Here is an 18,160-nt window from a genome sequence, read left to right as displayed (position 1 = left end):
CACACTGGTGACAGAATGTTTCTAACTGTAGCCAAGACTGTTCAGGACTATTGGCCTTTTCAGAACTGCAGTTTTCAGAAGTTTGGCCAAACAGAATATGGATCCAGGTCCCTCCAGACGGAGATGGCACATTCATGCAGCTCTGCGAAATTACAGAAATATTCTGTGTGAAAGTGTTTATAGCAACAAAAACACCTCCAGAGATCCCAGTTCACCACACACACATACACACACATACACACTATTGTGCTGGACTGGCCATCAGCATATTCCAGTAAATGCTGACTTGTGTGTTTGGACAGAAGTTAATGATTTGTTGAGCCCAGGTTTGAAAGACGATTGTACTGTCGGCCAGTGCTGTGTGTAGTCTGACAGCAGACAGACGGAGACATAGCTACAGGGAGACAGAGACGGAGAGACAGAGACGGAGAGACAAGCCAAGTGGAGTTTGGCATCCACGCAGAAACATGAGGGCCACCATCTTCCTCCTCCTGCTCCTGCTCCCAGCTGTTGCCACGGTAAGCTTTATCACGGTGCTGTGGTTTCCATGGAGATGCTGCTCGGTACTGTGCATTTCAGGATGGTCTGGATGAGTGTGTTTAGCACTGTATGTTAAACAGGGCCTTGTGCCACACACACCCCTAGCAGACCTGTCTAGAGCGAGTCTGCGGCTGAGGGATTCCTCTGTGTTTGAGAATGTACACGCTGAACACAGCTTGCGGAATGAAGACAAGTAGAAGAGTAGATCAATAATCAATATGAAATGTGTAACCTTTGATCTTCAGTTACTGTTGATCAGGCTTACTGTGCACATGTCTGGGATTCCTGAAAGATTAAGAACCTTCGTTGCTCTAGAGTGGCAGCGGAGGGGAGTGTGTGAGCTGTGGGGAGAAGGTCTGGGAGGTCTGAGAGGTTTGGGAGGTCTGAGAGGTTTGGGAGGTCTGGGAGGTCCGAGAGGTTTGGGAGGTCTGGGAGGTCCGAGAGGTTTGGGTGGTCTGGGAGGTCCGAGAGGTTTGGGTGGTCTGGGAGGTCTGGGAAGTTTGGGTGGTCTGAGAGGTTTGGGTGGTCTGGGAGGTTTGGGAGCGTTCAGACCTGCTAGATCCCCTCAGGCTCATATTGACGGTGGAACTAAAACAGCATTATTTCACCATGGTAACACTGCCAGAGTGTGTGTGTGTGTATGGGAGTGTGTGTGAGAAGAGGTCATGGTCCAGGCTGCTCAGGGTAGAGATTTAGAGAATATTTTCTGGGTGGTTCTTCTGAGGTCTTTCTGTGGTTCACCAGTCCTCCAGGACTGTGGTCTCATGGTCAATACACAACACACGTTAACGCTGTTTGGTTTGGTTTTAAGGCCATTAAAGGACTTACACGTTTGTACATGTCAGACTGTCTATGTCTAACTCAACATTTATAATGTACTTAAATGTTTTCTGTTTGTGGTGGTTTTACTCATGTGTTGTTGTTCTTATGTAGTCCTTCAGGACAGAGCTGTGTAACCTGTTCTCTGTTGACGCAGGAGAGTCCACCAGATCTTTCTGTCCCTCAGGCTGGACAGCAAATGAGCCAATCAATGGGTCCACCTCCAACTTCACCCAAACGCACTAAACCCCCTAAACCCCCTACAGCCACACCCCCACAGCCCACCACAACCACACCCCCACAGCCCACCACAGCCACACCCCCACAGCCTCCCTCTGATTTGGTGTGGCAGGAGTGTTTGAAGGAGAGCTACACCCGCCTGTCCTGCTCTAAAGTGTTCTGTCCGCCGTGGAGGCGGTGCATCGATGGGCAGTGTGTGTGTCGGCCACCCTACCAGTGTCTGCGCCGAAACAACAGCGTGTGTAGCCTGGACAGGCGCGGCTACACCTCCCTGTGTCAGGCACAGGCCATCGCCTGCAGGAGGAACGCACCTGTGTTCTCCCACTACGGCACTACGTGTGGAGGTGAGGGGGGAGACTCGGGAAAGGGGAAAATGGGGGGAGAGAGAGAGAGGGAGAGAGAGAGAGAGAAAGAGCGAGCGAGAAAGAGGGAGTGAGAGAGGGAAATAGAAAGAAGGAGAGAAGGAGAGGGAGATAGAAGAGGGAGAGGGAGAGAGAGGAGAGAGAGAGGGTGATAGAAAGAGGGAAGGAGAGAGGGAGGGGGAGAGAGAGTGAGAGAATTTGTGAAGAGTGCTGCTATTCTTATTATTAATATTAATGTATTAATTTTATGAATTATTTTGTTAATATTACATTACATGCAGTAGGAAAATATGAAAAGGACAAAAGTGTGTGTGTGTGTGTGCGTGTGTGTGTGTGCGTGTGTATGTGTGTGCACGTGTGTGTGTGCGTGTGTGTGTAAAAGACACTTTTAAGGTGCATCTACAGCAGTCTGGAGCTGGTGAGGTGGTGATGGTGGAGCCAGACTCTCAGCAGGGGAAGATGCTGGTGTGTGGAGACGAGTCGTGGAACATGGCAGCAGCTAATGTTGTGTGCCGACACAAGAAAAATATAGACAGGTAACAGGCCACGCCCACACACACCTCACCTGCATCAGGCCACGCCCACACACACCTCACCTGCATCAGGCCACGCCCACACACACCTCACCTGCATCAGGCCACGCCCACACACACCTCACCTGCATCAGGCCACGCCCACACACACCTCACCTGCATCAGGCCACGCCCACACACACCTCACCTGCATCAGGCCACGCCCACACACACCTCACCTGCATCAGGCCACACCCACACACACCTCACCTGCATCAGGCCACACCCACACACACCTCACCTGCATCAGGCCACACCCACACACACACCTCACCTGCATCAGGCCACACCCACATACTTGCGACCCATACCATGCCACTCACATTCCACGACAGCCCATGCACTACGTCATAAATGTTACACTATACCATGAACGTTACAGCCACGTATACGAACATCGTAGACATTACCGCCATTACACTGCATGACACACTACGGACTGCGTGTGTTAAAGCAGCGTTTGTGTCTCCATCAGGGGGGCGGCGGCTGCACTCAGGCTGAAGGACGCCCACCCTGAGGGGGCGGGGCCACTGTGTGTGAGCATGAGCTGCACTGGAGCAGAGCTCTCATTGGCTGAATGCTCCATCGTCAAAACCCAGCATGTTCTGCCAGACACTGCAGTGGCAGCGGTGGAGTGTTACGATTCAGGTGCCTGTAGGGTGGAGGGTGGGGTGTGTGGTGGGGGTTAGGGTGGGGTGTGTGGTGGGGGTTAGGGTGGAGGGTGTGGTGTGTGGTGGGGGTTAGGGTGGAGGGTGTGGTGGGGGTTAGGGTGGAGGGTGTGGTGTGTGGTGGGGGTTAGGGTGGAGTGTATGGTGGAGGTTAGGGTGGAGGGTGTGGTGTGTGGTGGGGGTTAGGGTGGAGTGTATGGTGGAGGTTAGGGTGGAGGGTGTGGTGTGTGGTGGGGGTTAGGGTGGAGTGTATGGTGGAGGTTAGGGTGGAGGGTGTGGTGTGTGGTGGGGGTTAGGGTGGAGTGTATGGTGGAGGTTAGGGTGGAGGGTGTGGTGTGTGGTGGAGGTTAGGGTGGAGGGTGTGGTGGAGGTTAGGGTGGAGTGTGTGGTGGAGGTTAGGGTGGAGTGTGTGGTGGAGGTTAGGGTGGAGTGTGTGGTGGAGGTTAGGGTGGAGTGTGTGGTGGAGGTTAGGGTGGAGGGTGTGGTGGGGGTTAGGGTGGAGGGTGTGGTGTGTGGTGGAGCTTAGGGTGGAGGGTGTGGTGGAGGTTAGGGTGGAGAGTGTGGTGGGGGTTAGGGTGGAGGGTGTGGTGTGTGGTGGAGGTCAGGGTGGAGGGTGTGGTGGGGGTTAGGGTGGAGTGTGTGGTGGGGTTTAGGGTGGAGTGTGTGGTGGGGTTTAGGGTGGAGGGTGTGGTGGGGTTTAGGGTGGAGGGTGTGGTGGGGTTTAGGGTGGAGTGTATGGTGGAGGTTAGGGTGGAGGGTGTGGTGGGGGTTAGGGTGGAGTGTGTGGTGGGGGTTAGGGTGGAGTGTGTGGTGGGGGTTAGGGTGGAGGGTGTGGTGGGGGTTAGGGTGGAGTGTATGGTGGAGGTTAGGGTGGAGGGTGTGGTGTGTGGTGGAGGTTAGGGTGGAGGGTGTGGTGTGTGGTGGGGGTTAGGGTGGAGGGTGTGGTGGGGGTTAGGGTGGAGGGTGTGGTGGGGGTTAGGGTGGAGTGTATGGTGGAGGTTAGGGTGGAGTGTATGGTGGAGGGTGTGGTGTGTGGTGGGGGTTAGGGTGGAGTGTATGGTGGAGGTTAGGGTGGAGGGTGTGGTGTGTGGTGGGGGTTAGGGTGGAGTGTATGGTGGAGGTTAGGGTGGAGGGTGTGGTGTGTGGTGGGGGTTAGGGTGGAGTGTATGGTGGAGGTTAGGGTGGAGGGTGTGGCGGTACACTTCTAGTATATTCTTACGTTATGTATTTAAGTCATGGTGTTTTATGATAAAACCTGCTGTACTGTATTGTATCATCTACTAGTGTCAGACACCATAAGACCAACACACGCTACACACACCATCATAACAACACACACACACACGCCACACACACACGCTACACGCACCACCATAACACACACACACACGCTACACGCACCATCATAACAACACACACACACACACACGCTACACACACCATCATAACACACACACACGCTACACACACCATCATAACACACACACACACACACACACACACACACACACACACACGCGCTACACGCACCACCATAACACACACACGCTACACGCACCATCATAACAACACACACACACGCTACACACACCATCATAACACACACACACACACACACACACGCGCTACATGCACCATCATAACAACACACACACACACACACACACACACACCATCATAAACATTTACATGTTCAGTTATACTCTTGGTCTATAGAAAAGAATTCAAAGGCTGTTATTTGGGCGCACACACACACACACACTCACACACTCACACACTCACACACTCACACACTCTTCTGCTGCTGTAGGGGAGGAGGTGTGTCCACAGTTCCACTGCGTGAACGGGAAGTGTGTGTCCTGGAAGCAGGCGTGTGACGGGATCGACGACTGTGGGGACCTCAGTGACGAGATGTGCTGTAAAGGTGGGCAGTGTGACCCCAGATCCCAGAAGGTCACATGACCAGAAGGTCACATGACCAGTGTTTCCTGGTTCTGCTCCTGAGGAACTCTGCACGCTTCCAGCTCCTATTAAGTGCTGTTTGTATTCAGGTTGCCATGGAGGGGCGTTCCTCTGCAGGTCTGGTGTGTGTCTTCACCCACATGCGGTCCAAGACAAGATCAGGGACTGTCTGGGAGGAGAGGACGAGGTGTCCTCCCTCAGCACCCGAGCTGGACCCCCCCCAGGTAGTGACACACACACACACACACACACACACACACACACACACACACACACACACACACACACAGTGATGTGTACTACTGCCATGCTGTCTTCATTTCATTATGAGTTCTCATATGGCGTGTGTTGTTTTTCAGAGACGGTCCCGTCACGCATAAAGGACGGTAAAACTCATTAGCTTTACATATGCTATACACCTATACACATACACACACACCTATACACAATACACACACACACACCTATACACACACACACCTATACACCCATACACCTATCAGAGGTGGAAAGAGTACTGAAAAATTGTAATTGAGTAAAAGTATCATTACTTTGCCTAAAATCTACTCAGAGTAAAAGTACAAAATTACTTCATTTAAAATGGAATTTGAGTAAAAGTTACTTAATTACTTTCAGTTATTTAATGCAAAAAAGGATGAGTCATGAATCAAATTCAGCACAAGTTGATTTCAAAGTGTACTTAAGTGCACATCCACACTTGCAAAAGATCAGCTGGGCTCAGGAACATACTTCCTCACAGCACAAGGACAATCACAACCTGTACCATAAAATGCAAACAATTTTCAGTCCTATTGTCCAACGGACAACACTATGATAAGAATAAAGAAATGTAATTTACAGATTATACAAAAAACAAAATGCCCACAAAATTAAATGCCCACAAAATACCACAAATCAAACTAAAATGCAACAGGATTCCACTACTCACAATAAAATGCCCACAGGATCTCACCTCAAACATTAAAAAAATGCTCATAGGATCCCACAATTTAAAAGTAAGTGCTTACAGGATCCCACTATTCACAATAAAATGTCCACAGGATCCCACAGAACCTGATAGATAGAAGATTTAAAGATAGAACAATCTCATCCTTTTGGAAAAAAGTGCACCAGATTACGACCTGATTATGAGATAATGGAAAGGGCGCATGCAAGGCAAGGCCACGCATGTAACGTCGGGTGTACCAACAGGTACACACAGTGTCAAACCCAAGAGAGTAGTAGACCAAGTGCCGATAAAACGCAAAGAGCAAAATGTGTGCGTGCGTCCACTCACACACACACACACACATAAGCAGCAAAACCAATCACACGAGACGCGGAATAAACTCAATGCGTAGAAAATAACCTCGACCGCAAAACACACGGGAGAAAAATGCAACAGAAAAGACACAGAGAAAACGAAACTTAGGACTCCAGGTGAAGTAACTGGCAGCAGGCAGACACCGTGACGAAACAAAAACCCTTCCCAAAATAAAACGAAGAATGGATAGGAAGAGATAAAGCAGGGGGAAAACTTGAGGTAGGCTAGTAAGCAGCGCAGGAGATAGTTAGTCGAATAAGTAGTAGAAAAGCAAGAGAGATAAGAGAGAGCATAAGGTGGTGAGACACCTAACCACAAGAAAAGCAACCAGAGATCACAGAGAAAGGGCCGAGGACGTGAAGGCGAGCCAAAACGATTCAGCAGTGATCCGTTTCACTAAGCTTCCTTAAGAAGCCATAGAGACAGCTAAAACAGATCACTGATTGCGCCTGGAGAGTCTAGGACTGACTCGGGTGCCTCTAGTGTTGTTAGGAGGAGCGGCAGTCGAGCCAGCCCTGACAACGCAATTGACATTCAGTTCTGGGACTCAGAATTTAACATTTCTGCCCGCATTTAATTTTTCACCATCAATATTTTTTTACTTAGTAACGTGAGGGGGTTCAAATGTTGCGAAGTAAAACTACTTCAAAATTTACTCAAGTAAAAGTAAAAATGACATTTTCAAACTACTCAAAATTACAAATTACTCATAAAAAGTATTCAGTTACAGTAACGTTAGTAAATGTAATTCGTTACTTTCCACCTCTGACACCTGTACACACACCAGTGATGGCTTAGTTACTTTGAAAAAGTAATACGATTACTGATTACTCCTTTAAAAATAGTTACGTTACATATTACTTAGATTACAAGTTACTTTAGTAGTTACATTCAGCAGCAAAATTAGTTTTTCCAATACTCACTTTATTGGAAGTGCATTTTTAACAGTAACAATGTATCTCCTGACATTACGTTTGTGTCGATGCGCTGTATTATTTGTAAATATATTTGTAAACGTAATACAAGACTATTCAGTCAGACAGCTATTTGTTGTGAAACGAAATACCATTACAATTTCATGCATTTTAAGTAGGCTACGTTAGCCAAAATTCCAGCACTTTTCAAACCTGAAACACAAAGCAACATTAAAATTCATCAAGCAAATGTTCCTTCCCCTGTAGTGTATTTCTTTATACTACCACATATCGTTACGGGAGGACACTGCACAGAATGACGTGAACGTGCTCGTGCTCTCACAGGTTCGCGCGCAGTGTGCGGAGTCGAGCGCTACAGTCAGACGCAAAAGTAGAACTGAGCCAAGAAGATAAAATATATATTTTTACTAAGGAAAATAAAAATAGTAACGCACAGTTACTTGGATAAGTAACTTTAATCTGATTACTGGACTGGAAATAGTAACTCATTATATTACTCGTTACTGAAAAAAGTGGTAAGATTAGAAGTAACTGACATCACTGACACACACACCTATACACATATACACACACACCTATACACACACACACACACACTTATACACCAGTGCTGTCAATTCCAGGTGCTGCGATTAAAAGTCCTCACCAGGATTTTGCTCAAGCTTGCTAGATTTTCTAATTAGCAATCCAGGTAAAATTAGTGGAATCAACACAATCCAGGAAGCCTGAGCAAAATCCTGGTGAGGACTTTTAATCGCAGCACCTGGAATTGACAGCACTATTATACACATATACATCCACACACACACACACACACACACACACACACACACACCTATACACCTATACACACACACACACACATACACCTATACACTATACAAATATAGACCTATATACATATACACATCTTTTGAAACAAAACCTGAGATTGTGTGTGTGTCAGATATCCTGGATGTGCGTAACTTCACTGAGAGTCAGCTCCACTGTGGAATTCCCAACCTGGATTACATCTACAAGACAGAGGAGGAAACTCGTCGCACCCGCAGAAGACGTGTGGTTGGCGGGCAGGACGCTTTACCAGTCAGTCTACCCCACAAATACCACACAAACATCCCACAAACACCACACACACTACTGTACTAGAGAGATTACCAGTCAGTCTACCCCACGAATACCACACAAACTACTGTACTAGAGACTTTACCAGTCAGTCTACCCCACGAATACCACACAAACATCCCACAAACACCACACACACTACTGTACTAGAGACTTTACCAGTCAGTCTACCCCACGAATACCACACAAACATCCCACAAACACCACACACACTACTGTACTAGAGAAATTACCAGTCTACCCCTTGAATACCACACAAACATCCCACAAACACCACACACTACTGTACTAGAGAGATTACCAGTCAGTTTACCCCACGAATACCACACAAACATCCCACACACTACTGTACTAGAGAGATTACCAGTCAGTCTACCCCATGAATACCACACAAACATCCCACAAACACCCCACACACTACTGTACTAGAGAGATTACCAGTCTACCCCACGAATACCACACAAACATCCCACACACTACTGTACTAGAGACTTTACCAGTCAGTCTACCCCATGAATACCACACAAACATCCCACACACTACTGTACCAAAGACTTTACCAGTCAGTCTACCTCACGAATACCACACAAACACCACACACACCAATGTACTAGAGAGATTACCAGTCAGTCTACCCCACGAATACCACACACACTACTGTACTAGAGACTTTACCAGTCAGTCTACCCCACGAATACCACACAAACACCACACACACTACTGTACTAGAGAGATTACCAGTCAGTCTACCCCACGAATACCACACAAACATCCCACAAACACCACACACACTACTGTACTAGAGAAATTACCAGTCAGTCTACCCCACAAACATCCCACAAACACCACACACACTCCTGTACTAGAGAAATTACCAGTCAGTCTACCCCACAAACATCCCACAAACACCACACACTACTGTACTAGAGAGATTACCAGTCAGTCTACCCCACGAATACCACACAAACACCACACACACTACTGTACTAGAGAGATTACCAGTCTACCCCACGAATACCACACAAACACCACACACACTAATGTACTAGAGAGATTACCAGTCAGTCTACCCCACGAATACCACACAAACACCACACACACTACTGTACTAGAGAGATTACCAGTCAGTCTACCCCACGAATACCACACAAACATCCCACAAACACCACACACACTACTGTACCAAAGACTTTACCAGTCAGTCTACCTCACGAATACCACACAAACACCACACACACCAATGTACTAGAGAGATGACCAGTCAGTCTACCCCACGAATACCACACAAACACCACACACACTACTGTACTAGAGACTTTACCAGTCAGTCTACCCCACGAATACCACACACACTACTGTACTAGAGACTTTACCAGTTAGTCTACCTCACGAATACCACACAAACATCCCACAAACACCACACACACTACTGTACTAGAGACTTTACCAGTCAGTCTACCCCATGAATACCACACAAACATCCCACAAACACCACACACACTACTGTACTAGAGACTTTACCAGTCAGTCTACCCCATGAATACCACACAAACATCCCACAAACACCACACACACTACTGTACTAGAGACTTTACCAGTCAGTCTACCCCATGAATACCACACAAACATCCCACAAACACCCCACACACTACTGTACTAGAGAGATTACCAGTCAGTCTACCCCACGAATACCACACAAACATCCCACAAACACCCCACACACTACTGTACTAGAGAGATTACCAGTCAGTCTACCCCACGAATACCACAAACATCCCACAAACACCACACACACTACTGTACTAGAGACTTTACCAGTCAGTCTACCCCACGAATACCACACAAACATCCCACAAACACCACACACACTCCTGTACTAGAGAAATTACCAGTCAGTCTACCCCACAAACATCCCACAAACACCACACACTACTGTACTAGAGAGATTACCAGTCAGTCTACCCCACGAATACCACACAAACACCACACACACTACTGTACTAGAGAGATTACCAGACAGTCTACCCCACGAATACCACACAAACACCACACACACTAATGTACTAGAGAGATTACCAGTCAGTCTACCCCACGAATACCACACAAACATCCCACAAACACCACACACACTACTGTACCAAAGACTTTACCAGTCAGTCTACCTCACGAATACCACACAAACACCACACACACCAATGTACTAGAGAGATGACCAGTCAGTCTACCCCACGAATACCACACAAACACCACACACACTACTGTACTAGAGACTTTACCAGTTAGTCTACCTCACAAATACCACACAAACATCCCACAAACACCACACACACTACTGTACTAGAGACTTTACCAGTCAGTCTACCCCATGAATACCACACAAACATCCCACAAACACCACACACACTACTGTACTAGAGACTTTACCAGTCAGTCTACCCCATGAATACCACACAAACATCCCACAAACACCACACACACTACTGTACTAGAGACTTTACCAGTCAGTCTACCCCATGAATACCACACAAACATCCCACAAACACCCCACACACTACTGTACTAGAGAGATTACCAGTCAGTCTACCCCACGAATACCACACAAACATCCCACAAACACCCCACACACTACTGTACTAGAGAGATTACCAGTCAGTCTACCCCACGAATACCACAAACATCCCACAAACACCACACACACTACTGTACTAGAGACTTTACCAGTCAGTCAACCCCACGAATACCACACAAACATCCCACAAACACCACACACTACTGTACTAGAGACTTTACCAGTCAGTCTACCCCACGAATACCACACACACTACTGTACTAGAGACTTTACCAGTCAGTCTACCCCACGAATACCACACACACACTACTGTACTAGAGACTTTACCAGTCAGTCTACCCCACAAACACCACACACAATACTGTACTAGAGTAATAATAATTACCACTCGCAATTATTATTCAGTAGACTTTGCTCACCAGACCACACTACATCTTCAAACTACGCAAAAGCTACTACACAATTTACATCATTAACCAGGTTTTACACACTATCCAAATGCACACAGAGCGCCCTCTTGTGGATAACTATGATAAGACACATTACTAATGTGGAACACACAAAACAATTTTTTTCCTAGGATTTTTACAAATAATAATTGACACACGTAGTTGCTGTCCCTTAACTTACTAATGGACAATATAGGCTACCCTGTATGTAGCCCAGCAGTGTAGCTCTCCTCCATAAGAGTCTTCATGTGGTACACCTTAAACAGTGGCAGGCGAGTTCTAGGTGGCTGTCCATTGACCTCTGACCTCTGATGACCCTGTGCCCTCTTCTGTGCAGACGCAGATTCAGTGGCAGGTGGCCGTGGTGGACCAGGGGAGCATCCACTGTGGCGGTGCCTATCTGGGCGGCTGCTGGGTGTTGACCGCCGCCCATTGTGTCGGGTATCCAATCGTGGATGAGAATTAGTGTTACATCACAATTTCTGCTGACTGATGTGTTGAGAGCATAAGGGCAGTTAGGGTTAGGGGTTAGGGTGGGTGACTACCACATTGACGAAGTAACTGAAGGAAGAGAACATACAACAGTGATATTAAACTACAGCAATTCAAGAGTGAGGAGAAAAACCTTACACAAGAATGCATGTGTGTGTGTGTGTGTGTAGGCCGAATGCCAAAGACTTCCAAATCAAGTTCTCCATCTGGAAGAAGAGGTCTCTGCTGAGCACGTCCGACATGATTCCGGTGAAGAAAATCATAATCCATCAGGACTACAACCCCAACACGTACCAGAACGACATCGCCCTGGTGCAGCTGCAGGAACTCAACCTCCAGCCCGGCTGCATGAAGCCCAACCCAGCCGTGCGGGCCGTGTGTGCGCCCTGGTCCCCTTTGCTGTTCCAGCCCGGGGACACCTGCTCCATCTCCGGCTGGGGCAGGAACAGAGGTACCACACACACGCCCAATAAATGCTGCTTTATTCGGAAATGGTGTCATTGCGTTTTTATTCAGAAATGGTCTCAATGTGTTTTTTTAAAGTGGGAGATTCTGTAAATATTCTGAAATGGGCCAACGTGACTTTAATCGGAATGCAAGACTGCAAGAAATTCTACACCGATCGCTTCTTTGAAGGCATGCAGTGTGCAGGTACATGGAACATTCCTCATCCCAACCCAGCACATATCACCTGTCTCACCTCTCCCAGTTGCCTGAGCTGTGTGGCTGTACCTGTCTCACCTGTGCAGGCGACCTGGACGGCAAAGTGGACTCGTGCCAAGGTGACTCCGGCGGGCCGCTGGTGTGCACGGACGCCAGTGGGATGTCCTACGTGTGGGGAATCGTGAGCTGGGGAGAGAAGTGTGGTGAGGTGGGCTTCCCCGGGGTCTACACCAACGTGGCCCACTACTTCGAATGGATACGCTTCCACACGAACTGGTCCGCCGTCACCAAGTTCAACCAGTGAGGAAGAGGACGGCTTACACTGGCTTTATATTTGTTCTTTTTTTTCTATAAAAATGTTAACAGACCAAGTAGAGACTCTGTCCTTCTACACATTGAATCCTTTGAATTTGTGTTTTATGACCCGTATGTCTCCATTACATCCCAGCGTGTTGCTCCATTCAGAATAAATCACTGGATTTACGACTTGACCGTTACTATTTCGCTTTTCCTCAGACTCATTAGCTAATTAAACCCCGTTGCTGTGTTCGCCAGCGCCACCACAACGGTGCGCGTGGACAATCAGAGCGGCACGACGCTCACCTGTGTCCGCTGCTCTCTCCGCCACGCCCACTCCTCAACTCGCGGGGCGAGTTCGTACTAATTCTGTGGCGTCCGCGTGCTGGCCACAAACTACACAATAAAGAAAGTTTTGCGCGGTGGCGTCACTGATGTAGCCAGTTATCTAGTGCGCGTGGTGCACATACAGGTGTGTGTTTGGGTCAGAAATACACGCTTAGAGCCACTAACTGGTTTTAACTGTGCGACATGTCGTTACTCTAGACAGGTCACTGGAGCGTCTTACCTGGTTTTAATGTTTTTTCTTTCTCTGATGTAACCCAAAAACGTTTTAAACGCGCGTGCTGGGAAAGTTGGCTCGCGCAGACATGCCCAAGTGGGTTTGCGGCGGTGAGGACGCGGCGCACGAGGCGCTGTGCGCGGACGACGAGCTGATCTCGTTTAAAGATGAGGGACAACCGCTGAAAGAAGACAGACTTCCCAGTAGTGGACGCTCCTCTTCGGAGGAAGGAGATCTCGCGGAAATAAAGACGTCGCTGGTCAACGAGACGGAAGTCCCGTACGGCGGTGTGAGCGGAGCTCTGCCGGTAAGTGCGCGTGATCGCCTGCGCGTGCACGTGCGTAATTAACGGTGAGCGCTGAATTGCAGTGAAACCGGGACACGTCCAATCTGCAGTGGTAACTGGAGACCAAACCGCTTTGTACCGCATTTCTCACACAGCCCAACATGTCAAAAACACAAAGATCACGCGGTTTCTGTTCATAAATCTTTTAAATCTCCATAATAATCAATAATCAATCTTGTGCTCAACACATGCATGTGCCTTTGTTGAATTAAGCAGTCAAAAACCTCTCTGAACGGTAATAATTATTTTGGTGTGTGCGATGAAATTTGATTATCGCATAATGAACATTAAGAACCTGTGTTTACATATGAGGGCCTGTTCAGAGCTTTGTAGGACCGGAGTTTGGCTCGTTCTGACCGTCCACCACATTCCCTGTGTGTGTGTGTGTGTGTGTGTGTGTGTGTGTGTGTGTGTGTGTGTGTGTGTGTGTGTGTGTGTGTGTGTGCGCGCGCGTGCGCGCGTGTTCTCAACAGTTGAGTCTGCAGCCGTTTGCGTCTCGCGCGGCGTTCCCGGAACAGACGCGCGTGTTTCCTCATACAGGTACAGCGGCCTGCGCGCGGACTCGCAGGTCTGATTAAGCACGATTCGTTTTTGCCAGTCCAGAACTATGTTAAAGTAATGTGCATGGTCCTCGCTGTCAAACACTTTCCTGGTTCTGACTGCGGGTGATTTCTGAGATGATTGCAGGTAAATTATGGGATGTTTATGAAGGAGGCCAGCCCTATCCCATAATGCATTACACAGGATGCCTGATGTTGCCCCCTGACCCCTACAGCCACCTGTCTCCTCCAGCAGCCAATACGGTGGGTGTTCACACTGGGGTACAGAGTTTGTCCGGTCTTCTGGTGTGCTTAAGAGACGTAGTGGAGGAGGTGGAGGTTGTGTTGAACTGGTAGGAATTCTGGCCCCCACCCTACAGTTTCCCAAACCTCACAGCATCCAAGATGTTGATGTTCCAATCTGTGTGACTGACCTGCTGTGAGAAGGTTAGCGTAGTCACATGCCCATTAAAGGTGAAATGTCAAAGGTCAATGTTTGTTAAAGAGGTGGGAGGTGATGGCATCATTTTAATTACGTTTCCAGTCCCTTAATGCTTGTGCCTCCTGACTAAAGCCAGAATGTATTTACAGTGTAGGCCTACTATTAACGATACTTTATAAATCCATTACATTACATTCTTCAGCAGTGCAGAAGCTGAACATTGCCAGCAGAGAATCAGGGTCAATCTACCCCACGAGTTCAGTGATGTTTACGTTCATAATTGCTGAGAAGGAAGGAGGTATTGAAAAAGATGGAAAGATTTTACATCCTGATCTGGATCACTGGATCTGTAAATGTGTGTTGGCCTGTTTCCTTTCAGCCTGTTGGTCATCTTTCTCCGCTGATTGCCTATGGGGACCAGTGTCTCCCTGGCAGACGCCCCCAGACTCCAGCAGGTGACTCACTTTATCTCTCGCAAATCTTTTAGAATCGAAACGCCAGTTGAGAGTTGAGGAGCTTTAGTAGCTGTTGGTTCATCTCAGTGACTTGCATGTTCTCCATCACTTGTCCACTGCGCTTTCTCTCTCTCTCTCTCTCTCTCTCTCTCTCTCTCTCTCTCTCTCTCTCTCTCTCTCTCTCTCTCTCTCTCTCTCTCTCTCTCTCTCTCTCCCTCCCCCCTCCCTGTCTCGTGTAGGTTTGTCTCCACACTGCTCCAGTGCTGAAGTCCTCCCAGTCTATGCTGTCAGTGGGCCTGGGGGTTCTGTTCCACTTGCCTCTCCGCTTGGCTGGTGAGCTCCTCACCCTCCAGACAGTTACCTACTGTCTCACTGATAACCTCGAACATGGGGTCTAGACCAATGTCCCTCAACGTAGAACATGGGTTGTAGACCAACCTTCCTCAATGCTCCTCTAAGACTCAGGCTGTTGTTAGTCGTTGGGACTCCAGACATCAAGGCCGTAGATTTTCTCTACATGTTGGTGGGGAAGTCCATGCTAATTCTACACCTTTGATCACATTATTGGAGGGGTCCGGTTCTGTAATCCTTGGTTATTTGTGGGGATGCATAACTTCTGTCCATGTTAACTCTACTTAACTCCAGACTCCTTCTGATTGTATTCATCCATCAGGTTTTCCCAGCATGTGGTCGCTGGTGCTGCTGGTTCCCATGGTGATGGTTTAGGCCACACCCCTTGGGGAGCCTCTCAACAGTAAGCCTCGTAAGACTCGAGAAACACTTGAGTTCTCGTTACCTAACGTGGGCCAGTATGTAATGTTACAGAGAACAGTCCTGCATTTATATCAGAATCAGAAGGTTTTTATTGCCACAAGTTGCCACAGGTTCACAGCATTAGGAAATTGCTAATTAGGCACCAGTATACATATGAGGAAAAACAAAATATAGGCTCTTTGTACATACTATATATATGGTATAGTTTTTGACTTCATCATATTGGATGAGTTAATAATTGAAAATGCATTTCTAACGCATGTGGTAACCTGCCCGGGGGTTTAGGTGTGTGCGTGAGACGCCGGGCGCGAGTTCTCAGAGGAGACACATTAAAAAGCCTCTGAATGCCTTCATGCTCTTCATGAGGGAGACGAGAGGTCATGTGATCGCCGAGTCCAGCCTGAAGGACAGCTCCTCCATTAACCAAGTCCTTGGAAAAAAGGTACTGGGGCGGGGCTGGGGCAAAGGCCCCTCCCCTGGGGCGGGGCTGGGGCAGACACAGGCTCTCTGGCTGTGTTTCCATCTCCAACTGTAGTTTGAATGCCAAAAGAAGGAGGAGGCTGATAATTAAGGGACTTAATTGTCCCTTTGTGAACTGATCAGGGCTCATAACTGTTTTAATTCCTGTTAAAACTCGACTGTGTTGTAGTGGCGTGCGATGCCCCAGGAGGAACAGGCCAAGTACTACGAGTTGGCCCGCAAGGAGAAACAAAGGCACACGCAGCTCTACCCAGGCTGGTCTGCCAAGGAGAATTATGTAAGTGTGTGTGTGTGTGTGTGTGTGTGTGTGTGTGTGTGTGGTAACTCTTGTATTGTCCGAGTGTATGTGCACACACTTAGACATGAGGGGTTGTTTTTAACATGCTTGCATAATACATTGAGTGATACATTGGTTATATATACCCTCTCTTGTATATGTTTGATCTAGAAAACGCACCAAACTCACTCTAAACCAAAGAGAACACTACACTACATGTACACTAGTATACTCATGATTCCCAAGATGACGTGTGTGTGTGTGTGTGTGTGTGTGTGTACAGGGGAAGAGGAAGAGAAGGAAGCAGGAGAAGGTTCAGGAGTCCATAGAGGGTAACGTGTCCTCTTGACCTACTGACACAAACCCACTCTGGCGTAATCAGACACACACCCACCTGTTTGGTACAGTCTGCTGTAATCAGACATGGCCCCATCTCTGTGGTACAGTCTGCTGTAATCAGACATGGCCCCATGGCATCTCTGTGGTACAGTAGTCATTAAACCAGATTTCTCCACCTGAACCTCAGTGTGTGTGTGTGTGTGTGGTGTGTGTTTATTAGGTTGTGTGTGTGTGTGTGTGTGTGTGTGTGTGTTTAAGTGTTTGCTGCAGTGTTGGTGTGATGCCTCTGAGAGACTCACGGGGGCGCTCTTCTCACCCTCTGACAGATCATGCCGTCTCCTCTCCATGCAAGACCAGGATGCTGAACTCCAGCCCATATCTGAGGGCGGAGCCCTGCTGAGCCCCGCCTACACCCACACACACACACACACACACACACACACACACACACACTAACAGTATATTTACACCATGCAATGTGTGCACACCTGTCAAGTGTTCATGCACCCCACACCTAATGTCCACCCCCCCCAGGGCATGTTTGACTGCCCCAACACAGCTGTGTTCATGACGGATGATGGAGGACACACACACACACACACACACACAGCTGTGTTCATGACGGATGATGGAGGACACACACACACACACACACACACACACACACGCACACACACAGCTGTGTTCATGACGGCTGATGGGGGACACACACACACACACACACACACGCGCACACACACACACACAGCTGTGTTCATGACGGATGATGGGGGACACACACACACACACACACACACACACACAGCTGTGTTCATGACGGCTGATGGAGGACACACACACACACACACACACACACACACACACACACAGCTGTGTTCATGACTGCTGATGGGGGACACACACACACACACACGCGCACACACACACACAGC

The 18,160-nt window shown here is 48.2% G+C and overlaps 2 protein-coding genes across 3 annotated transcripts; both read left to right on the top strand.

The window, feature by feature from the left end:
* The first annotated feature begins 2,390 nt into the window (after positions 1-2,390).
* LOC143491282 (complement factor I-like) lies at positions 2,391-13,381 on the top strand. The gene is made up of 11 exons (XM_076990133.1): positions 2,391-2,497; positions 3,009-3,181; positions 5,012-5,125; positions 5,253-5,387; positions 5,523-5,549; positions 8,369-8,505; positions 11,900-12,003; positions 12,225-12,505; positions 12,598-12,705; positions 12,804-13,017; positions 13,273-13,381. Exons 1-11 carry the CDS (start codon positions 2,391-2,393, stop codon positions 13,379-13,381), a joined length of 1,509 nt encoding a protein of 502 aa, XP_076846248.1.
* On the top strand, positions 13,301-17,806 carry LOC143491296 (lymphoid enhancer-binding factor 1-like). 2 transcript variants are annotated; one of them, XM_076990156.1, is made up of 11 exons: positions 13,301-13,486; positions 13,650-13,883; positions 14,396-14,462; positions 14,610-14,725; positions 15,283-15,358; positions 15,598-15,691; positions 16,032-16,112; positions 16,418-16,574; positions 16,782-16,889; positions 17,173-17,221; positions 17,555-17,806. In XM_076990156.1, the coding sequence occupies exons 2-11, from the start codon at positions 13,665-13,667 to the stop codon at positions 17,626-17,628; spliced, it is 1,041 nt and encodes a 346-aa protein (XP_076846271.1). In that variant the 5' UTR covers positions 13,301-13,486; positions 13,650-13,664; the 3' UTR covers positions 17,629-17,806. The 2 variants fall into 2 exon arrangements, with proteins under 2 accessions (XP_076846271.1, XP_076846270.1); XM_076990155.1 differs by having other exon boundaries at positions 13,302-13,883.
* Positions 17,807-18,160: the final 354 nt, after the last annotated feature.

Source organism: Brachyhypopomus gauderio, unplaced genomic scaffold, assembly GCF_052324685.1.
Source record: "Brachyhypopomus gauderio isolate BG-103 unplaced genomic scaffold, BGAUD_0.2 sc73, whole genome shotgun sequence".
Lineage (NCBI taxonomy): Eukaryota > Metazoa > Chordata > Actinopteri > Gymnotiformes > Hypopomidae > Brachyhypopomus > Brachyhypopomus gauderio.
The sequence above is the reverse complement of the archived record's forward strand: the minus strand, read 5'-3'. Positions and strand labels throughout refer to the sequence as shown.